At 34.6% G+C, this 24,867-nt stretch overlaps 1 protein-coding gene across 3 annotated transcripts; it reads right to left on the bottom strand.

The window, feature by feature from the left end:
* Window positions 1-306: 306 nt before the first annotated feature.
* LOC117334474 (receptor expression-enhancing protein 5-like) lies at window positions 307-23,556 on the bottom strand. Of its 3 annotated transcripts, none has more exons than XM_033894118.1 (6): window positions 23,354-23,556; window positions 19,501-19,594; window positions 12,068-12,206; window positions 9,764-9,908; window positions 8,789-8,797; window positions 307-4,009 (listed from the first exon to the last, which is right to left on the bottom strand). In XM_033894118.1, the coding sequence occupies exons 1-6, from the start codon at window positions 23,490-23,492 to the stop codon at window positions 3,924-3,926; spliced, it is 612 nt and encodes a 203-aa protein (XP_033750009.1). In that variant the 5' UTR covers window positions 23,493-23,556; the 3' UTR covers window positions 307-3,923. The 3 variants fall into 3 exon arrangements, with proteins under 3 accessions (XP_033750009.1, XP_033750007.1, XP_033750010.1); XM_033894116.1 differs by lacking the exon at window positions 8,789-8,797 and adding an exon at window positions 7,590-7,625; XM_033894119.1 differs by lacking the exon at window positions 8,789-8,797 and having other exon boundaries at window positions 23,354-23,555.
* Window positions 23,557-24,867: the final 1,311 nt, after the last annotated feature.

Genomic DNA, 24,867 nt, shown 5'->3' with positions numbered 1-24,867 from the left:
CAGTAGATCAATACCGTTCTATATTACAGTTTCGTTCTCTAATTAAATAACTTGTAAAACACCTCCATTTTCAGGATATGTAGTTCTTCCAGAACACTGCTCAGATATAAATAAATTGGTGGAATAGCCAAATTCTTGGCAACAGTAAGGCTGAGGAAATTTAAAAATTGTTGACACCAAGTTGTGCAGCAGCCGCAACTGATAGGAAGACCCATACCAATGGGCTCTCAGGGAGTTATCTCTTGATTTCCAAGTTAGGTAGCTTGGGAGATAATTCTGCTTAAAAACAAACAACAAAGACAAGAGTTAAGAGAAAATTGTTGTATTCAATTTAGTACTAATATATTAAATTTTATTTGAAAAAGTAGTTATTATTGAGCATGCCTTTCGAGAGTATGTACAACAAACACCAGATAGGTTTATACTTCACAGACGCCAAACTGTGGTTAGAGCCGACAGACTGTTCAGAGTATGTACTCGGTGAAACACAGGGTTAACACTACGATGGTCCAGATATACGAGATGCCCTAGATGTATGGTACGGGGATTACCCGTATGGTTCACTGCCGGTTTATTTACATCCTCTTAGATGTATGGTCACGCACACAAGCATTTTTTTCTTATCAACAAAAAAGAAATCTAGATTGAATAGAATAATACAAGATTAACATCAAGTATTTTGGATGAGAATTGATGTTTTAATTTATACAAAACATTTTTCATGATGACAATAAGGCAGCTGCCCTTTATTTGATGTCTACAAAAACCACAAAAATATATTCCACCAATAAATAGTTCATATTTCAAAGCCTGAATTGTCTGATAACATTTGTCTAAAGCAAGTGTCAAACTTAAGTCCTGTTTGTTTGGGGTTTTTTTTTTGTCTTTTTTTTTCTAAATATTTGATAGCTAGTTGGGTTTTTTTCAATGAAGCAACAAATAGTCAGTAAGATGTTTCATTTTGGTGAAAAATGTCTACTGCCAGAGATGTATATTATAAACACATTAACACCTAGATCAATACTGGACTAATTTTCAGTATTTATCAATTTGTTTCCTGAAAAATGGACAAAACATTTAATAAATTTATGCTGTATAAAAAACTTTCCGAAAGGAATGTAAACAAAGGGGGACAACTCATGAAGAAGCGGGTAGGAAACGTATTTCTGAGGGTTACAATGGTTTTTTATGCAAGAAAGCTGAAAAATGTCCAATGATGGAATGCTTCCCACTATGTGCGTTACCCACTCCAACCAGTAACATCTAGAAATGGCATGCGTACTAAGGCACACAGCAGCCGGTCAAGCTGGGCATGGTTTTCTGATTTAACGTATTAAAATTATCAAGATTTTTCTAGAAATTGTATAGAGTCTAGAGCAGATTCAATGCAGGAAATTCACATATCAAATTAGATCAACACTAATGTCATCTGCTTATAGCAGTTCTTCCAGGGTAATCATTGCTCAAGTCCTACAGTCCAAGGGGAAACCCCACTACACTAAGACAAGAGGCATTTTACAAATACATGTATGTTACATAAATATCTTAAACATGCATTCAATACCCTGTTTTTTTTCTGAGCATAATTTCTAGTAATGTTATACTTAAGTTCTCAATGAAGCCAGATTACGTAGTAAGAAACATTTTTTCTGAGAGAAAAAAAATTGAAGAGTATTATATGAATTGACTTGCTATATCAAACAATCATTAAATGCAAATATTTAAAATGGTGCACAGATCTAGATTTCTTTTCTGTAAATTATGTTCAAATTTAAAAATGAAATTTTACATCTATCAAATTGATAAAGAAGACGTGCAAGACCAGCAAGCATTGCAATGGTTACAAAACATACAGCACTGGGGTTTTAATGACTTCTAAACACATGGTCATAAGTGACATATTAATGCAAGAACAAACCAAAACATATGTATAAATTGCACTTTGAGAATTTTTTTAAATTGTTTACAATAAATATTAAATAACTGATTTATGTACAGCAAAGACTAAATCCAAGATATGGATACACACGTCAATCAACTACAATCTCGTAAAATAGCACTCCTGTTTAAAGACATTTCTAGCCAAGCAAAATGATACCTGATTATTTTTAATTACCCATTACAGACTTAATTATAAAAAAAAACAAAAAAAACAAAAAATTTTAAAATCTTGAGATGAGATCTCAAACCGACAATGAGAGATGAGAACAGGTCCGACAGGTATACAACAGAGATTTCCTAGAGATGAGAACAGGTCCAACAGGTATACAACAGAGATTTCCTAGAAACACGTGTTGTTTGGATTTGCTAGAGATAGGACTATAAAAGTACTTAAAACTGCCTTTTCAATTTTGCTAACCGAGAGAGCTGCAAGGATTTTTTAATGCAATGTTTCAGACGTAAATCTTGACACACCTGCAAATGTAAAATAGGCCTTGAAAATATTTATCAATGCTCGTCTGAAATGAAAAAAAATGAAGAACTCTGGTCTACTCAGCCATATCAGATGAAAGAAAGCAGCTCCTATCAATCTAAACCTATGAAGTAACATACAAGATACTACCAAATCTAATTTGAAACATTTTTCTACCATCCAGAATAAATTTAACCTAATATGATTGGCAAGTTGGCTTTTTCCTGAACTGAAAACTAGCTACAATATACAATGTATCGTACTATTTTTGTAACTATTTCACGTGATTTATTAAGATTTTAAATTTCAAAATTTTATGAAAGCACCTACATATATTAATATCATCAAATTTAATACAGCATTGGATTTTGTAATTTTTACTCATTTTTAAAAGAAACCCAATTCAATTCACAAGCAGTATGTGATATAGTAGATAATGGTTATCAATAAACCAGAAACGAAATGAAAGTTTGAGAAACAAAACTAAAAGAACCATTTAACATGTTGATGAGGTGGAAGAGAATATTATGTACAGAAGGAATGTTTACAGAGTCAACAGTCAAGTGGATGTACAGAGGAAAGTTTCAGATGGGTTTAAATGCATGCTACAGGTACAATATTGAAATAGACTTTATATTTCAGATGGAAATTAATATTAGCTTCATGTACAACACTGAAATAGACTTTACATTTCAGATGGAAGTTAATGCTACACATATGATATTGAAATAGACTTTACATTTCAGATAGGTTATGATACAAGCTACATAGAGGTACAATACTGAAATAGGCTTTACATTTCAGATGGAATTAAATGTTAGCTACATATACATTACAGAAATAGGCTTTACATTAAGATGCTATTAATGTCATTTAATTATCTACAATATTTATTCCTTAACATGACAATTTGAAAAGCTGCTGTTAATTAAAGTTACTATACATATACATTGTATAACAGTCCCAATATCTGAACATTTGAAGTGGAGAAAAATCTACAATCAAGACAAACATGTTTGGTACACTAACAAATATATACTGTTGATCTAGTAATTCTACAGCGTACGTAAACAACATGTACAAAGTTAGGTACAAGTTTATAGCCGATCATATAGAAATGATGCGGCAGGAGCCTTATAGTGATGTCATGGATCGATTCTCTGATAAACATGTAACCTGTACCATGTTACCATCATCATGCTTTATCTCGATAACTTGTACAAAAAGTTGTTAAAATTTATAGCTAAACGTATACAGATGTTGTTATACTTCACAAACAATTAAAAAAAAAAAAAAAATTTAATAAATTTGTACTAATATATGAGTAAATTGTATTGATCTTTACACCAATCTGCATAAACCTGGTCCATGTGTCAGTCATTATGATAATCGTCGTAATTTTGGTTCTAAGAGTATGCTGTCCTTTGTTTATATATATCCATCGAGTGTATATTCAGTTCATCACGGACCTCTTGTGTAAATACAGTACAAAGATCTTTCCTTCTTTCGTTTAGTCTGTCTTTGATGAGTCGACAATGTGTCTCTTTGCAGCCTCGGCAGCAGCCTCCGTAGCCATTTTCTCTGCTACTCCTCCAGCTGTAAATAAAGGGGGATAATTAGGACTTGTTTAATATGTAAATTAATTAAAACAGAAAAGTTTAATCAGGTGATTGGGACAGAAGAAAGAACATCTACGACCATTACCACTGGCAAAGACACATCCCAAATTCATGAACATTATGGGGGGTGGTACCTTGGACAATGAAATCTAACTCTTCAAATGTTTCCTATAGTACTAAAAAAAGTTATTGCTAAAAACAGGGAGTCTAACAGAAAGCGATGAAATCAAACTTACAAGAAATCTACCCTGAGGAATATTAACCATTCAAACCCTAATTACCATGTGTACATATAGGTATTCACATCACACCCCATTACAAGGCATTAACTGTACATATAGTCTTGTATAATATAATTATGTAAACCACAACCAGACACTATTAACCTGTTGCTGACCTATCGTGAGACATTAAATACTATATTATAGATAGACAGTGTATATACCAGTACCTACACACAACCTCATTAAACATCTACTACAGCAGCAACACAGCTGTTCACCACATCACACTACAGTAAATGTGCTACAAATTCATTATATATTAAATCATATATATTTTCCAAATGATTTTGTACTTAAAACATCTATTCTTTCCTAAGAAGACAAGATAAACATACAATATTTATATACATGTAGTTTACTTAAATACTGCAATTAAAGAAGTGAAACTTTATTTAAGTACAATAGGAAGCTTAATCATGACATCAAAATTTAAAGAGATTTACTACTATATTTTCCGTTATCTATCTATAGCTGAAAAAGTAAACATTTTGTATATAAATCTATAGATTCAATACACAGCTATGATATCAGTAACATTGTTCTGTCTGAAAAGACAAATTATGATTTGTTTTTTTCATTTGAATAAAAAGCCTGCAACTCAACACAAATGTTTATTTGTCAAAAATTAAAGTGATTTTTTTTTGTAAACACATATGTGAAAAGCTATCTCAGTCAGCTACATGAGACCGATGTTGGTATCAGTAACCTTGCACCAATCAATAACTAAACAATGGATTATAATTACAAAGTGGACAACCAACAATATAAAGAAAATATTAGTTTACATTATTAGTGTGTCAAAATATTAATTTCACAGCGAATGAAGTAATAAAAAAAAAAACCTTTCATTTCACAAAGAAATTGGCAAAAATAATTTGTTCACATCATATAATACATATTTTAATAAGTACAAGTTTTCAATCAAATCAATCATTATAACAAAGTATGTTTAAATTATTTCAATTTTTTTTTTTTATTAGGGAAAAAAAGCAACAAGCCTTAGTACCAAAGTTTGAAAATAAAACTACAATCTAACCAAATAATTGAAATATTGATATGTATCTAATTAAGGTATAGAATTAGGACACATCCCAGAAGAATATCACCAAGACTATATATAGCTACTTTTATGTCACTATAATTACAACTAATGAAACAATTACCAGAAATATAATGTCACAGGTTGCATGTTAAGCCTGTGAGAACAGCTGTGTAGTATGTGCCAGGCTGTATATTAACTGTATACAGAAGTGTGAGGATATAGCTGCCATGCATGCAGATTAATGCACAGGGTTTGAACTGTTGATGCCGAATCAGCAGGGTAAAAACGTGCAAATCTGGTACATGGAAGGAGAGCTGAGGAAGGGATGTAACCAGGGGCAGGAAAGCCATTTGTGCTTGATCAAAACAGCAAATATTATAGGTCGTAAACTGTGGATATCTACAGTAGTAGCTGTTATACCAGTAGCCTATGGTGCTCACAAAATTTTCCTTTCAACTCTCCTATTTAGAAAGACCTACTGTGCTCACAAAATTTTCCTTTGATTTGACTTTGGGCTGGTACAAACTCTCTTATTTAGAAAGACTTTATATTCTCAATATCTTAACTGTTATTTTAGACGTCATTTTTGAAATCATGAGTAGATAAGACAGCTTCAGTGATTATTGTTTTTGAAATAATTATCAGTAAAATTTCTGTTTTCTCATAACCTCAAATATATCCCTTTAAACTCCTCTGTTTTCTCATAATTTCAGAAATCTCACACAAAACTTTTCTATTTTCTCATTATTTAAAAAATCTTACAAGTCAACCAGTAGTAAGATCATCTCTGCAAATACACTTATAAAGTTTAGATTTCCAAATTAATTATCATAGTTATACATGTATTTCACCACGGAAATATAATTGGATGGCCCTTTTCTACCCCAGAATCCACAAAAAAGGTGTGAGCTATATATAGACAAACATGTAACATTGTATCCTCAAATTTGTATTATGATGCTCATGATTAAAACAAGGGAACTGAATTACAAGGTCAGGTCCAGTCTATTGTGACTACCAGTCGTGATGGCGAAACAGGAAATAAGCCAGACAAGGAAATAGACGAGGTCCGGAGATGATTGCTTACTCAACTGTGTTAAATATATAGACAAGGTCCGGAGATGATTGCTTACTCAACTGTGTTAAATAGACGAGGTCCGGAGATGATTGCTTACTCAACTGTGTTAAATAAACGAGGTCCGGAGATGATTGCTTACTCAACTGTGTTAAATAGACGAGGTCCGGAGATGATTGCTTACTCAACTGTGTTAAATATATAGACGAGGTCCGGAGATGATTGCTTACTCAACTGTGTTAAATATATAGACAAGGTCCGTAGATGATTGCTTACTCAACTGTGTTAAATATATAGACGAGGTCCGGAGATGATTGCTTACTCAACTGTGTTAAATATATAGACAAGGTCCGTAGATGATTGCTTACTCAACTGTGAGATTAACAGGATGATGAATATTGATACATACAGGGTGTACTATACAAATGAGAGGTAGCTTGCTGGTATAATGTAAGAATACCATGCAATATCTTACCAAGTCATAAATATAGCAAGTACAACTTTAGTCAGAAATAGCCAGAAACATTTAAATACAAAAAAATAAGAAAATTATGAACATACACGTTTGTATAAAGAAAGTGTTTACAATTTTTTTACATTTCACTACTCACAGCTTTTGCTAATTTTGCGTACAACAGGCACGCAGTAATCACCTGCGCATGTTTTCATTTGGAATACCGAAAACCTTAGCCAACTTGTCATCAAGCATGACTTTTCCTACAAAATTATGTGAAAGCCACACAAGTTTTTAATAAGTCACATCAAACAAACCTATTTTGGCTGTGGTTATTGACTGAAGGCCATATTGAGTTTAGATCAAGCACAAGGCTCCCAGCAGGTAGTTATAATAGCTTAAACTTCTATTCAAAGCATTGGAAAACAATTGAAAACATTATGGTATTTTTTTCAAGTTATGAAAAGACAATTTTCTCTTATAATAGACATTGCAGGTATAGCTATTCTTCAAAGATTGTCTCAAAAGTTTATTCTTCCTCCTTAATTCAAGAACTTAACAATTGCTTTTAGTTGATTAATAAAGTGTTGATTGATACCAATTTCATAACCTGAAAAAATCCTCGTCTTTTTAATGAAGAATTAACCAATCAAACACAGGGCTGTAAATTCCCAGTGGTCAAACTGACCAACAGTAACTTACCATATTCCCCGGCAGTCTGTTTGGCAAGGCCAAACACTTTGTACAGAAACAAAACAAAACGGGCAAGTCAGCATTCACAATTCACTACCACATCAAACTTAATATGCTCGACAAAGCACATGCCAAATCACTTAACACCAGTTTCTCTGTATACCTATATATGTTTGTCTACCAGCCAGTTTCTCTGTATACCTATATATGTTTGTCTACCAGCCAGTTTCTCTGTATACCTATATATGTTTATCTACCAGCCATAGTTAGTTGATCTTTACCTTTTACCTGTATTTAATTGACTGATCTAGATCTATATCTACTCTTTTTTACCTTTACCTAATTATATTGACCTTTCCTTAAATAGTTGACCTACCTATACTGACCTTTACCTACATTTTGACCTTGAGTTCCACTGTACTTAACTGACTTTTTCTTAAATAGCTGATCCACGGGTTGACTATCATGACCTAACAAGTTAGCTAGTTAACCTTGAACTTACTAGCTAGATATGTATTTACCTAATTATTTGATCTTACTATAGTTGACCTTGAACTTTGACCTAATTGTTTGCTATTGACCTATTAGTTGACATTTACCTATGATCTGTATGCACATGTGACCTCTACTGAGGAATGACACCATGATATTGTTTTCACACTTGATCTGTTTATTTTTCATCTTCATATTTCTTCATTTTAATTCTCTCATTGACCTCTAAATTTCAAAATAGTTTAAATGGCTTCTACTTGTATCTAAGTTTTAAAACAAATTCAAAAATTAAACTGTTTATACACTTACAAGATTTGTTAGAGTTTCTTACTTTCTGCAAAAACTTTCCTGTGTTATCAATTTATGATTATCAAAACAGACAAAAACATATCTTCAAACACATTGTCAATTAGTTTGATATTATCAATATCAGCCCTATGATCAGAACCTGCAATAAAATTAATTCTTTTAGAAATTTGTAGAAATGATTCAAACCTGTTTACATGCTACTCTCAGTAACAGGTATCAGGGGATAGTTGGTAAAAATGAAAAATATATATAAACTGGGTTTGATGCAGAGTTCAGAGAGACAGAAGGCGTAACAAGACTTATGAAGATCTAGAAACATGCTTCATTCCTTGGTGCCAAAGTTATAAAACACAGGTTATAATGGGCAGGTTATATAATGGTGGTTCGTTCATCTTACACTAACATACCCCCAAACACTGTGGAAAAGTGAGATGTTTTATTATAACACACGATATACAGACAGCTGGACACATCAGAAATAACGCTCAGAAAATACAACACAGAACAGGCAGAAACTATATCATAGGTTACCATGACATATAATCTAGTGTGATATTTCATCAGAAATGTCTAAATATACACTAACATCACAGCTTTTGTATAAATATAGGATTTGTCTAAATGTATACAATCTACATATTTGTTAGTAAATCATCAACCAAGGTTTATAAACTACAGGTAGGAAGGTGGGCCATATATAAAATCAGATTCATCCAAACACTGTAATAAAGAGAAGCAAATGGGTAGAAATGTTGGTCCGCCCCAAAGCCTTTTGTCCCATAACTACCTTTCTTCCCAAAACATGTTTATTTTTTAAAATGTCATGCATATTTCTGAATGTCGGATGTTCAATGACAAACATCTTTTTAACAAATATTCCAGTAATGACCAGTTTTAGGTATTCCTGATGAAGGTGATAATTCTATATCACTTAGGTAGATTTAATAAAGGAATTGACATGAAATGATGTGAAACATATTATATTATAGATATGCTAGTGAGAAAACTAACAGATGGTAGGACATAGGACCTTCGTTACTCTTTTGGGACTTTCTGTGTATCAATTTTCACCCTTGTGACCACGAAGATGTTCAAGGTCATCTATTTGAACAAAGTTTAAATAGCCATCAAGTCTGTAGCTATGTCTCTATATACATATTGGAGTAAAGAAAAATAAGGAAGCTGCTCAAAGAAAAAAAATCATGACAAAAGATACAATAAGCAGTACGTCATGCTAAAAAGTTGAGTATCATATATCTTGCTTCAAAAACCTCTGCTGTTTATTAATATATCTTACAATACAGATCTAGCTTTACACAGTTTACAACATCAGTGATAGACAACAAACATACATCGAATATAAGGAGCTCCAGATAACTTACCCTCATGGATAGCATCAGAGGCCTTGTCGAGGGCCGTATCAATCCTGTCCTGGTATTTGAGTGCGATTGGACGGATCGCACGGTTGTAAATCGTGTGTGAACCATTCCATGCTGTTGGGGCCATACAGTAACCAAGGAAACAGCACTGCAAGACGTAAACAAACTTTTAAAGTCAGGACTTTTTCCAAGTATTTTATTTAATTCAAATAAGTTTTATAATTTATACCATTCAGTCTTGTTGGCCCTGATAATGATGGAAGCATGAAGCTAACTAGGAGGTCTTAATGTGGTCGAGGACCAGAGCTGGCTAGGGGGTCTTAATGTGGTCCAGAACCAGAGCTGGCTAGGGGGGTCTTAATGTGGTCCAAGACCAGAGCTGGCTAGGGGGTCTTAATGTGGTCCAGAACCAGAGCTGGCTAGGGGGGTCTTAATGTGGTCCAGGACTGGAGCTGGCTAGGGGTCTTAATGTGGTCCAAGACCAGAGCTGGCTAGGGGGTCTTAATGTGGTCCAGAACCAGAGCTGGCTAGGGGGGTCTTAATGTGGTCCAGGACTGGAGCTGGCTAGGGGTCTTAATGTGGTCCAGGACTGGAGCTGGCTAGGGGTCTTAATGTGGTCCAGGACTGGAGCTGGCTAGGGGGTCTTAATGTGGTCCATGACCAGAGCTGGCTAGGGGTCTTAATGTGGCCCAGAACCAGAGCTGGCTAGGGAGGTCTTAATGTGGTCCAGGACCAGAGCTGGCTAGGGGGTCTTAATGTGGTCCAGGACCAGAGCTGGCTAGGGAGGTCTTAATGTGGTCCAGGACCAGGGCTGGCTAGGGGGGTCTTAATGTGGTCCAGGACCAGAGCTGGCTAGGGGGTCTTAATGTGGTCCAGAACCAGGGCTGGCTAGGGGTCTTAATGTGGTCCAGAACCAGGGCTGGCTAGGGGGTCTTAATCTGGTCTAGAACCAGAGCTGGCCAGGGGGTCTTAATGTGGTCCAGAACCAGAGCTGGCTAGGGGGTCTTAATGTGGTCCAGAACCAGAGCTGGCTAGGGGGGTCTTAATGTGGTCCAGGACCAGGGCTGGCTAGGGGGTCTTAATATGGTCCAGGACCAGAGCTGGCTAGGGGGTCTTAATATGGTCCAGGACCAGGGCTGGCTAGGGGGTCTTAATGTGGTCCAGGACCAGGGCTGGCTAGGGGGTCTTAATGTGGTCTGGGACCAGGGCTGGCTAGGGGGTCTTAATATGGTCCAGAACCAGAGCTGGCCAGGGGTCTTAATGTGGTCTAGAACCAGAGCTGGCCAGGGGGTCTTAATGTGGTCCAGAACTATAGTTACTTAGAGAAAACATATATAATTCAGCATACTCTTTCAATCAAATATTAATTTACAAAAAGAAAACAACCTACATATATATGTGCTACATAGTAATGGTTTCCTTGAAGAACAAACAGTATTTCAGTGCAAGTGCAATAAAATACTTACCTTCAGAAACCATCATTGTATGGATACAAACTTACCTGCAGAAACCATCATTGTATGGATACAAACTTACCTTCAGAAACCATCATTGTATGGATACAAACTTACCTTCAGAAACCATCATTGTATGGATACAAACTTATCTTCAGAAACCATCATTGTATAGATACAAACTTATCTTCAGAAACCATCATTGTATGGATACAAACTTACCTTCAGAAACCATCATTGTTTGGGTACAAACTTACCTTCAGAAACCATCATTGTTTGGGTACAAACTTACCTTCAGAAACCATCATTGTATGGGTACAAACTTATCTTCAGAAACCATCATTGTATGGATACAAACTTACCTTCAGAAACCATCACTGTATGGATACAAACTTACCTTCAGAAACCATCATTGTATGGATACAAACTTACCTTCAGAAACCATCATTGTATGGATACAAACTTACCTTCAGAAACCATCATTGTTTGGGTACAAACTTACCTTCAGAAACCATCATTGTATGGATACAAACTTATCTTCAGAAACCATCATTGTATGGATACAAACTTACCTTCAGAAACCATCATTGTATGGATACAAACTTACCTTCAGAAACCATCATTGTATGGATACAAACTTACCTTCAGAAACCATCATTGTATGGATACAAACTTACCTTCAGAAATCATCATTGTATGGATACAAACTTATCTTCAGAAACCATCATTGTATGGATACAAACTTACTTTTAGAAACCATCATTGTATGGATACAAACTTACCTTCAGAAACCATCATTGTATGGGTACTAAGTAAACCTTTAGAAACCATCATTGTATGGGTACAAACTTACCTTCAGAAACCAGTAGAATGGAATCCAGAAAAGGAAGATATCAGCGAAAAATTCAATGAGAGAGAACAATGCGTAGACCACCCAATATGTCAGCCATTTTGTATCATCATCCTTGGTGTGACTCTCGATGGCTTTGATTCTGAAATCAACAACGTCGATATCTTAACCCTGAAATCAACAACGTCGATATCTTAACCCTGAAATATTGTTTTGACTACTTAAGGATACTTTCCCTTGAGATTTTTTGGTGAAGGGAAAGGGTCACACCTCATGATAAACAGAATTTTAATATATTTTGAATACAAATATATGTGCATACACAAGGGAAAATAAAACGAAAACAAGCTCAGGTCCTTTATGTACAATGGGGCTCCTACAATTCAATATCCAAAGATTTTATCATTTATGAGACATGGATAGTTTAAGACAGGAGAAAACTCTAATAATTCAGTTTATAAACAATTGTATTAAGGGAGAATACCAGGAACTCAATTTGTACCCCTTTGACTAAACATTTATAAATGATACGGTGTATGAGATAACATTTATAATACTGTGATGCGGGCCAACCCATTGATGAATTCAATTTCTGGTTCCACTGATGTTTTCACATAAACACATGCATAACAAAATCATATCTGTTAATTGATGATGATAAGTAATATGATACCTAAAATTTGTTTGTATGTGAATATTTTCAGGAAAGTTTCCTGATATTTAGGACTTACATCTAGCATGGAGGCAAAATAAATAAATGAACATTCCTATGTGTAATTTTTTTAAATATTGATAATGAATTTGTGACTTGAATTTTCTCCTCAATACCTATATCTACCACGTTTATTCAATTTCAGGTAGCCAAGCTTATTAATTAAGTGTTTCAATGACAGACACTTTCACCAGGTTTATTTAATTTTAGCCAGCTATTTCAGTGTTTCATTGTCAGACACTTTCACCAGCCAGCCATGGCCAGCTATTTCAGTGTTTCATTGTCAGACACTTTCACCAGCCAGCCAGCTATTTTAGTGTTTCAATGTCAGACACTTTCAACCATGTCATTCCTGTGCCTAATTAAATTCATTATTTTTTTCTGATGTACATACATATTCATATTTTGGATAATTTTTTCCCATGCCTTGTCATCTAATTTCATATTTCTTATTATATATTTCACCATAAAACTTCAATTAATGAAATGAATTGCACATACATTGTATATATACATAGAGTTGTGAATTTTTTTTGCATGATAAATGAATGTTTTGAACAGACTCTTAAAGCTCTGTTGGTTAATTAACCAACAGAGCTTTAAGAGTCTGTTCAAAACATTCATTTATCATGCAAAAAAAATTTACATTGGTGACTTTGCTGTATCATATGTAATTTTATGTTTGACTATATATATATGTTAGACAAATCTTTGACTCAACATATATTAGACGAGTCTTTGACTCAACATATATTAGACCAGTCTTTGACTCAATATGTATTAGACGAGTCTTTGACTCAACATGTATTAGACGAGTCTTTGACTCAATATGTATTAGACAAGTCTTTGACTCAATATGTATTAGACGAGTCTTTGACTCAATATGTATTAGACGAGTCTTTGACTCAATATGTATTAGACGAGTCTTTGACTCAACATGTATTAGACGAGTCTTTGACTCAATATGTATTAGACGAGTCTTTGACTCAACATGTATTAGACGAGTCTTTGACTCAATATGTATTAGACGAGTCTTTGACTCATTATGTATTAGACGAGTCTGACTCAATATGTATTAGACGAGTCTGACTCAATATGTATTAGACGAGTCTTTGACTCAATATGTATTAGACGAGTCTTTGACTCAATATGTATTAGACGAGTCTTTGACTCAATATGTATTAGACGAGTCTTTGACTCAACATATATTAGACGAGTCTTTGACTCAATATAATTAGACCAGTCTTTGACTCAACATGTATTAGACGAGTCTTTGACTCAATATGTATTAGACGAGTCTTTGACTCATTATGTATTAGACGAGTCTTCGACTCAATATGTATTAGACGAGTCTTTGACTCAATATGTATTAGACGAGTCTTTGATTCAATATGTAATAAAATTCAAATAAAGACTACTATTATTATTACTGATCAGATGAAGATCTAACATGTGGTTTATATTTGATCAATATCCAAGGCAGTTTTCATTTCTCAGTACCAAGTAGACCCAACAAACATGGATATTATATTGACATTTAATATTAAAAATGATGCATAATTACAAAGCACAAATTTCAGTCCCCTGGCAGTTAATTTTAATTAAGTGCTGTATATGTGTTTGTAATACTACACAGCATATTAACTACACAATGTACCTAAGTCCTTGAACAGTTCGAACTCTCGACATTAACACAAAATAATAAATAACTGTATCCTGATCATGAGTATTCCATGTTACCCTCTAAAAATAAAATGAAGGTCAAATTCAAATATACTCATTGTATGTACAGTATACATATACATGTCAGATTATTTTTTTTCCTGCATCAAAACGTTGATGCTAGATCCTAAAAGAACTTCTATAAAAAAATATAGCAAATCAAATGGCCATGGATTCCGGATGTTATAGGACCATTTCATCAACCAGGGAAATATCATATTCCACCCCATCTTCCTCAGCCAACGCCTGTTGGATCATCCAAAATACAAATAAACAATTAACCACAAATAATTGGGTGACCAGGACTGGTAATACTAGTACATTCTATAGAACCAGCCATAAATATTTAATGCGACATTTGCTGATAAAACAGGACATCACAGGACAATTATTACGTATACACGATCCTGTAGGCATTGATTCTGCTAATCATGTACCAAATATTTGAACACCTTTTTGTATGTACAGTGTGTCACAGTTATATTACATGTGTACCACACAAAAATACACTACAGAACACAGAGGAAAGTGAATCATTTTGTTATAAATAAGACTACAGCTAATTCCCTCTGTTTGATCGTGTATCACCGTCCCAGTATGTATTGATCAGCTGATGACAAAACACCTCGCCCAGTACAGTCTGATTTGATGTATACACATGCAGCCCCATATGATATATAATACACCAGATTTATAGTCAATAAAAAATATATAGTCATTTTAAACACAAGATCATTGCATATATCTATAGATTCACATGTCCCACAGTAAAAGCATAGTCTCCACAAAAGTCCCTAAGGAAGAGCATAGTCTCCACAAAAGTCCCACAGTAAAAGCACAGTCTCCACAAAAGTCCCGAAGGAAAAGCACAGTCTCCACAAAAGTCCCGAATGGAAAAGCACAGTCTCCACAAAAGTCCCGAAGGAAAAGCACAGTCTCTACATGCAAAGCTTCAGTCCTGACAAAGTCCACCAGGAAAAGCATAGTCCCCACAAAATATCCCACAGGAAAAGTTAGGATATATAGTCCCCACAAAATATCCCACAGGAAAAGTTAGGATAGTCCCCACAAAATATCCCACAGGAAAAGTTAGGATAGTCCCAAATCTACACAAAGACCCAAAGGTTATAAATCTACACAAAGACCCAAAGAAAAAAAACACATAATTTCATACAGGAGTCCCACATACAGGAAAAGTAATTCTGGTGTGACAAAAATCATTGTCCACACAAAAATGTCCCTCAAAAAATTAAAAGCTGAAGTCCAAACAAAGTACTATAGAAAAAGCAACTCACGACTGGGTTTTCTGGAAATCACCAACCTATTATATAATTACAGCGAACAACTTAAAATTGGCTGAAATAGGAAGGCAACCATAGGCTTATTGCAGGATAATGAAGCCTTATTGCAGGATAATGAAGCCGGATTCATTAGCATTTTTAACAGCAAAATACATAGATATATATATGTAATGTTTCTTGTTACCAGGCATGGGCTCAGTGCTGTATAAATACGGTATATATAGGTAGAATTAGGTGTACGATATCTATATCTTAACCTGGTATATAACCATGTCATATTCATTTAAGTTCCTGAACACATCCTTGTCATATCACAAGGCAACATGTACAAGACATCATTATCAGTGGGACTGATGCAGTAACATGTCTGAGTACATAACCACAGACTGTTTGTCTGGAGACAGATATGTGTCTATACTAATTTACTCACAAGGGAATGGTAATTTTTTTCAGCATGAAGTAAATAAGAACATTAATTCACGACCATTGGTTGCTTGTTGATCAAGTAAATATGCTGTATTTCTATAGCTATATGAATAATGATGAGGAACGAGTCTCAAGATCTTTATATTTTTGTGAGTCAATTATATAACAACAGTTTCATAAAATGTTACATTATATCAAATGAAAATTTTGAGATACATTTGACATTTTGTTACACCATTCACATTTCATTTTACTCAAGTTGTACATTTAATTAGTTTCTTGTATAAAACACAATGACAGTATGTTCATTATTTATATATATGTAAATAAATGTACGCCTTAAATGTGTCACGCCCCAGAATTAGTACCTGCCAGTGACAAAATAAGTCAAATAAACAATACAATATATATATAAATTGTACTAAAACCTATTTTAATGATTTGGCCAGACTATCTACACGTTTACCATCTTCATCCTGCAATTAGCCGATATAGCTATTAGATCATGATCAGACACCCAACACTTTTTAACCCACTGGCTAAAAGACGTTGGGCTTATGACAAAGAAACAGCATTTGTAGGTTATTCACTAATGAACTACAATGGGTGACCTTTACAGGGCATTGGCATGTTTATAGGTAAATAAAGTATTGGTATATGTATACAATTTTGTTGGGGAGTTAATTTAATTTATTAGACCCCATTGAAGGATTTTTATCAGCCCTATGAAAGACCGACCTTTTCTCACTTTCTCTTCTTTCCCTTTATATCCTCTTAATCATTTGATAACATGTGGAACCTACATATGAAGTCAAAGAAAAATATAAGAACTTCTGCAATTATGTTTCCCAATCAGACTCAAAATTCAATGGGCACAACTAAGGACCAAGAGGAACTTATACCTGTGAAGTATGAGAAATATCCCTCTAGCACTTTTCAAATAATAGCAATACCTATCTTCAACACAAGTCTAAATATAATTCAAAAATGACTATCAGCTAGCTGTCAGCCACTTTGTTTTCCATATTATCCTCAAAATTCAACTAGGTCCCAAGGGGAATCTACTTGTGAAGTTAAGAAATATCTCTTCAGTACTTCTCAAAATGTGCTTGCTTATAATTACAAACCTACAGCGGATGATTGACATAGACCAATTTGAATACCACACCATTACAAGATATACTTTTCACATTAAATGAAACTCACATGAAAATAATTTGAAATAACTTGTAGATTTTATCTGAAAATCAATTGTGTTTTGTACACAAATTGTGAAACATGTAGGTAATTCAGGTAAACAGGTGGATGAATATACCTGTCAAATACGATGGATACATTTAATTATATTGACACACCTCTGTGATCCCAGCTTGTGATTGCTAGCCAAGGCAGTGTTGACAACACCCTCAGCTTGTTGCAAGTTCCATACAAGACTTGTTTATCAAAATGATTGAAAATTCAAAGTGTAATTTTCCTACTTAAGAAACATAATAAACATACAGGAAATACAGTAATCGAAGCATGAAAAGATATGCATCACTCGATACATTGCAGCTAGGTCCCCATTAAATTTTGAGCTGGCGTATTCTTGTTTAACTTTGTGTGGCTCAAACATATACACAAGTTCTGTTTAAAATACTTATCCCATGAAACATAAGAGAAATATGTAAAAACATGCATGGCATCAATAAAACACAATCCAAACAAATTGGTTTCCAAATGAAACCACAAAATCTAACCCCAATGGAAGTAAATGCTTTTACAGTACAATCTGTGAATGGGATTTGGTATCTCATATATAGTCCTACAGTTTATAATGACAGTCTTTTATATATATGTTATTTGTTGTTTGTATTATTACTATATATACAAGAGGCCCTAGAGGGCCTGTTTCACTCACCTGGATATTTCATCAAATTTTACAAAAACTTCTACTTGAGTTATATACCAAACACTTTCGAAAATAAGGAAATAAAATTTATTTAATCGGTATATATATAAACTTTGGAAAAGGTGACCTTCATAGATCTCAGTTCCACACTTCAAAAAGATATTGGTCAACAGTTTTGGCCCTATGCTTTTTGTTTTATAGAATTTCAGTCTCAGAATGATTTCAGCACTGATTCACCCATTTTCTTAGGGTTTTATCAATTTGAGATACAAAATGCCTTTGTATTGTCCCTATTGAATTCAAGGGCTTAATGCAAGTTTAAAGAAAAGTTAGCCACTCTTCCAATTTGGATCAATTACTTTAAATATCCATTTCCCCCAGTCATGTCTCTTTGTCATTATTATTATATGGAACACCAGCGATACAAATGACTTTTCAAGGTCTCAGACCAGGTTTCAAGGACATGAAGTATTTTCAATGGCTATGTATAAATTTCAAGAACTTTGTAAGTTTTCGTGCTTTCGGTGACACACTCTCCCCTTCTACGATTCTTATAGGTCTGATATATGTCACTCACAGTCCCAAATAAGTCCCAATCCAACATAAGTCAAAGCCCTACCAAGGGTGTAAAAATTCACTTGCCCGACATCCCAGGCAACCAAAATTTGAGTTTGGACAAGTCAAAAATGTTTGTTTACTTGCCCAGGACAAGTAAGATTTTTCTATCTCTGAAATGACTTTAATGTTTGATTTCCTGAATTCTGTGTGATTAGGAATTTATTAGTATGACAGTAGTGTTGAAGCACATGCTAAAACATTAAAATAAACAATTAGTAGTTGAATTATATTTATTTTTCGTGTTGATAAATCAAATTTTTGAGGTGGGAAAAGTAGGTCGCTGGTGGCACTCTGGAGCCTTCCCTTCACAAACGTTTTTAAGACTTTAAAACTGATGAAAATAAAAGAAACTGCAGCTGAAGTATGAAATAATGTTTGAAAGATGGTACTTTGATTTGTGTGACTAATATTCGGAGTGGAACCGGACCGGAAATCAAGAATTAACAAAAAATCAGAAAAAGAGACAATAATACAAAACTGCAATTTAAATTAAAATACATAGTCTTTCCTTTCAATTATGGATTGTAAATATTTTTCATTTATTTAATATCAAATAAAAAAATTTATATGGACTTTTTATATATTCTAATGAAATGCACACTGGGGCAAGTAGAAATTGCATTCGGGCAAGTGGCTTTCTGAGCTCTACGCGATATACTTGCAAGGGGCAAGTGACTTGAAATTTTTTTTTACACCCCTGGCCCTACACAAGTCACAGTCTGATATAATTAATATGAATTTGTTACACAATTAAATGTATACTTACGAAGCATAGGCAGGATAAAGGAACCCGACAAAGTTACATACAAACTGGGCACCATATCCAATCATCAGGTAGAGTCCCAGAAAGGCCAGCAGACCTGTAAGTGACAAGGACAAAATAAGTTGTATATTTTAACAGACCCATGTCAATGTCGATATGTTTCCAATTATCACATCTAATATTATCTGTACACCACAAGTAATCATTGGTTTGTGTCTAGATAATATTGCATCTCTATGGTACAGTAAACGTATAGATGTGACCTTGTGTAGAACATGTATATCACTTCATCAACTATTAAAACTAACCTATAAAAACTTATTATATTGATAATTAATCCTTATTATATTGATAATTAATCCTTATTATATTGATAAATTAACTAGAAATTTATCATTAATTATCAATTTAATTATGAAAATGACACTGAATCATGCCTAGTACTACTACATGTCAATATCAAGGCTTATGAACCATGACAGGAGGAAAATATCATCAGAGCCACATCAAAATGGACAGAACACATATACATGGACGGAATCCTGAATTGAATAGGCAGTGTGTTCACACTTATCTTTATAACAAAGGGTTTTTGTACCCCCAGTGTCCCAAAAGTAGGGGTATGAATCTTAAGTAAAGAACTGGGGGTATGAAGTTAAAATGTGAGTGTTCAATCATTTTGCGTCTGAAAAAGATATAAATCATATGTGTGCTGATATGACATTTTTTTTCATTTAACTTAACACGTTTGATAACTTCCAAGATCTTAGTTGTTCTTTATTAATTTAACCATTGATCATGAATATTCAATCAGTAACATCACTGCTGTTAAAAGTGTTATTTTGCTGGGAAAACTTGACACACATGCCCTATACACTAGTACTACAGCTTCTGTGTCAGTCTGTTTTTGTTGAGTGACCCGATCACCAATCTATCCTCCACTTATTACTACCAACAGTGAATGGCAATGTGTGGGAATCAATGTTTATATGTGAATTACGTACATAAGTATGTGTAAATTGGAACACTGATAGGCCTTTAGGATTAAATAAGGGGTTTTGTATAAATAAGTCACCAAAAAATATATGTAAGGTATGTAAGATTAGAAGGACTTTCACAGAAAAAAATACATCAAATTGAAGTAAGATGTCATAAGGAAAAAAAATAATCTAAAAATCATTGACAACAAAAGAATTGATGGTAAAACACATTAAAATCTATGGTATAGTTCTATTGCATGTAACCTTAAAATTCAAAGACAAAGACCTATTGTCTCATCTGACATTAGACAGAGATTAAATGATTAGCTTCATATACGGTAAACCTCCGGTTAGTTCGAACAAAATTATATGAATATTGACGGACCTGTTCGAATTATTCGAAATTATGCTTCAGAAAATAAGCGCGAGTTCGAACTATCCGAGTCGACATCGGCGAAAATCTCAGCAGGGTAAAATCATTAGACACAAACACATCCATTGTAAATCTGATACATAATAACGGCGGCCTGAACAGTGGCACATTTATAAATAAATTAAATGATAGTATGTATTTTATTTTTAAAATTCAATATCAATTGATCGTTAAACGTTCTTCATTTCGCGATAACTAAGATGGTTATTGCGCGAGGCTGCTCGGGCAATGCGTAGCCTATAGGCCCCAAAACAGCACAGAACATGTTTCATTTGTGACACAAAAGTTAAACATTTGTACAGTATAATCTCTGCGTGGCTATATTTTTTATCTGAATCAGAAACTAACGCTTTATTTTTGTAATAAATGGTCTCTTTAATACATCTAAAGCATAGTCCCCATAACTTGTTGCGTTTACGAAAGCACTACTGTAAAAATAGGCGATATATTTTGATAAAATTAGGTCAGAACATTTTGCTTTTAAATATGCCCAGTCGTATTATCTACCAAACATATATTTGATACCTGCAAAATTATCCATCTCTTATTGGGACACCTGTGGATTTTTTTTGACTGGATATGAATGCTTATCACATCACTCATCATAACCAGGCGGCCGATCCTTTCAACTTTACCACAAGCGACACCTCGCGTGGCCTGTTTACCTAGCGTGAGGTCGCCGGTTTTCAGGTAATACCTTGATTGGCAATAATTAAGAGATGTCCAGTCACAATTAAATAATCATGATGCTAAGTTAACACTATATTTGAAAATACACGGATGATTTCTTAGTTTGCTATAACCACCGCGATTACAAATATCGCATGCTATTTATACATTGTCGGGGCCTAAATTTGCAATCCGCTGTCTCGTGCGTGGTGTATTTTGCAGTGTAAAAAACTGAATTAACGCTAAAATATGTGGCATATATTAAATCACAGACGCATTCAAATGATCACGCATACAATCTAATAACCTAAACATGCCTGTCGATCAAAATTAAGTCTTGACATTTTTTTCAGGGCCGGTCGTCGGGACCCAGGTCGTCGCGAGCTTTCAATGGAGTTTGTCAAAAAAAATCGTACTTTACGTTTTTAATTTGACATGTTTGAACTATCTGAAATAGTGTCAGTTATAAACAACCAGAGTTCGAACTATTAGTAGGTAAAAAATATTGTTTATCTTGGAAAAAAATGTGCGTTCGAACTAACTGGAGGTTTACCGTACATGTAAATTATGCAGCCTGTCCCAAGCCACTAAATTAGACATATACAAATTATATATCTATATCGCACAATATAAAAAAAACTTGACACTGGTTTCCTTCCTGAAATCCATTCTTTTTTTGTTCCTAATTTCCTAGAATTGAGCATGAATTGAAATACATGTAAATGCAACATTTAGTGCAATAAATTTTCAGCACATGAAAAAAGTAAAAATGCAACTCTTTGAAATGCTTAATATGAAAAAGAAATATAAATAAAAAAAAATTCTCTGATACATTTAATTGGTAATTTCGCTTTATTTCTGGTTTATGGAAAAAAAATTAGTTAAAAGGTAAAACTGACTATTGTAATTGTATCGCTATATATATAGTCTTTGAAATATCACAATACTAATTGTTCCATCGCAATACTATCATTATAGCTTTTTTTTGCCTCAATAATTGCCCCTATCTATAAGGTAGTTGTCATTAGTTAATTTTGTCAGCACCAAGAACTTGGATAAAATCAGATGTCTCTATCATGGTTTTAAATTGAAGCTGTACATGCCCCGAACCCAAATTATAAACATCATTACTTTGTTATGGTTGGAATAGGCACACGAGTCCCTCATTTTTACTTCAAATCGTTACACAAACATTGTTTACAGAACAGGCGCGAATTGATAATTTTGATATTAACAGTTTTATAAAGTGTATCCAGTGGTAAAATGCAAGTGATATCAGTTGTTTTGCACTGCAAAATCTAGCCGAAGTTTCCTCTGACACGTTTTCACATAGTGTGCTCTGGCCATACACCAGACATGGTGTCAGGGCCAGAGGATTCAACTCAGGCTATGCAAAATCGAGACTGGTTCCAGAGCAAGGAGTTCCTAACCTGACAACAAACACCCTAATAAGTTACCGCCTTACAGTACCTTTGTTCGGATCTAGCCGTGTAACCGATGAGGTTTCTGTGGTATGGATCCAAATATCAAATGCAGATTATGCACAAAATTTAGATATAATCTTCAACCGTTAAAAAAACCTCAAAACGACTGCTCCAAATACACCCACCACCACCCCCCCCCAAAATAATCAATTTAATTTGACCTAATTGCTCTGGTCGTATTTACGTGCCCAGTGTGAATACACTTATTTACTGTCATGCATGCACAAGGCAATCAGGACCAGCTGTTTGCCCTCCCATTCCTGTAATCCAGCATGGACTGTTGAGCTTACCCAATGCGATATATAAACGCCTAACTCCAGTTTTCTGCTCTATTTTTTCTAACGTGTCGTTTGCGAAATTCTTCTCGTGGAGTATTTTGTCCAGTTTGGCCTTCCACGTCTCCACATTTTCCGAAACTGCACTTGCCATTTTGATCTGTGTGTGGATTTTCGATTCCGACTGACTAGGAGTGACGTCACCGGAAATGGACAAATGCATCTGGTCAGAATCAGTGAAAAGCTTGTGTATTACGAGTAGTTTTACCACATTTCTCCCAATAAAAGCACAAGTAAAAAAGAACAATTCAGATACAAAATCAAGCCGTCAACCTTTTTTACTCAGGTTAATATAAAAGTAAGAGATAACATTATAAGCAAGCTTGTCAGGTAATTAATACGTTCGTTTGTTTTTTTTTTCTTATTTATTTAGTAGGCCTACTAGCCATTTTCAGTGATACAGTATATATGAGTGCATCAGGAAAAAACAAAATTAATTCTCCTAGTTAGCCCGTACAAACAGCTACATAACCTTGTATCAAATGGCTCAAATTATAAGTAATTCCTTGAAAACAGTAATTAAGCGAATTGTAAGCGCATTACGATGGGAACAACCCGCATTTAGAACACAAATTAAGTACATCATTTGTAATTCGATAATGCAATTTCAGATCATATTTTGCAAAATGTTTAATTTTAAACAGTGAGTGTTTTAAAGAAAATAAAGGGTGATATCACTTGCTTCAATACGATATGTACATGAATAATCTTAACTTTTTGCTCGGGTGGTTTGATATTCAAAACATCAGATTTTTTGGGAGTTCATAGAAATTTCTGGGGTCAAAGGTCGGAGGGTGAAAAAATTCAATATTGGATTAAATAAACATAATATTTTTCTGCTAGATAAGTATCACGTTTTAAAAATACAGCTGAAAAAAAATTAACAAAAATTGACTAAAAGTTGGTCACAGTGACCTAGTTTAGCATATGGTCTATTTTGAAGTATCTTCCGGAAAAAAAGTGCTTATCTTTAAGTGGACGCGGAATGACCGTGCTTTACTATCGCGGATCCGTGGGGTTCATAGAATCCATCTGATCCTTGACACCCATCGGATCCGTGGGGTTCATAGAATCCAACTGATCCTTGACGCCCATCGGATCCGTGGGGTTCATAGAATCCAACTGATCCTGGACGCCCAACGGATCCGTGGAGTTCATAGAATCCAACTGATCCTTGACGCCCATCGGATCCGTGGGGTTCATAGAATCCAACTGATCCTGGACGCCCATCGGATCCGTTGGGTTCATAGAATCCAACTGATCCTTGACGCCCATCGGATCCGTGGGGTTCATAGAATTCAACTGATCCTTGACGCCCATCGGATCCGTGGGGTTCATAGAACCCAACTGATCCTTGACGCCCATCGGATCCGTGGGGTTCATAGAATCCAACTGATCCTTGACGCCCATCGGATCCGTGGGGTTCATAGAATCCAACTGATCCTTGACGCCCATCGGATCCGTGGGGT

The sequence above is a fragment of the Pecten maximus genome, chromosome 9 (genome assembly GCF_902652985.1).
Source record: "Pecten maximus chromosome 9, xPecMax1.1, whole genome shotgun sequence".
Lineage (NCBI taxonomy): Eukaryota > Metazoa > Mollusca > Bivalvia > Pectinida > Pectinidae > Pecten > Pecten maximus.
The sequence above is the reverse complement of the archived record's forward strand: the minus strand, read 5'-3'. Positions and strand labels throughout refer to the sequence as shown.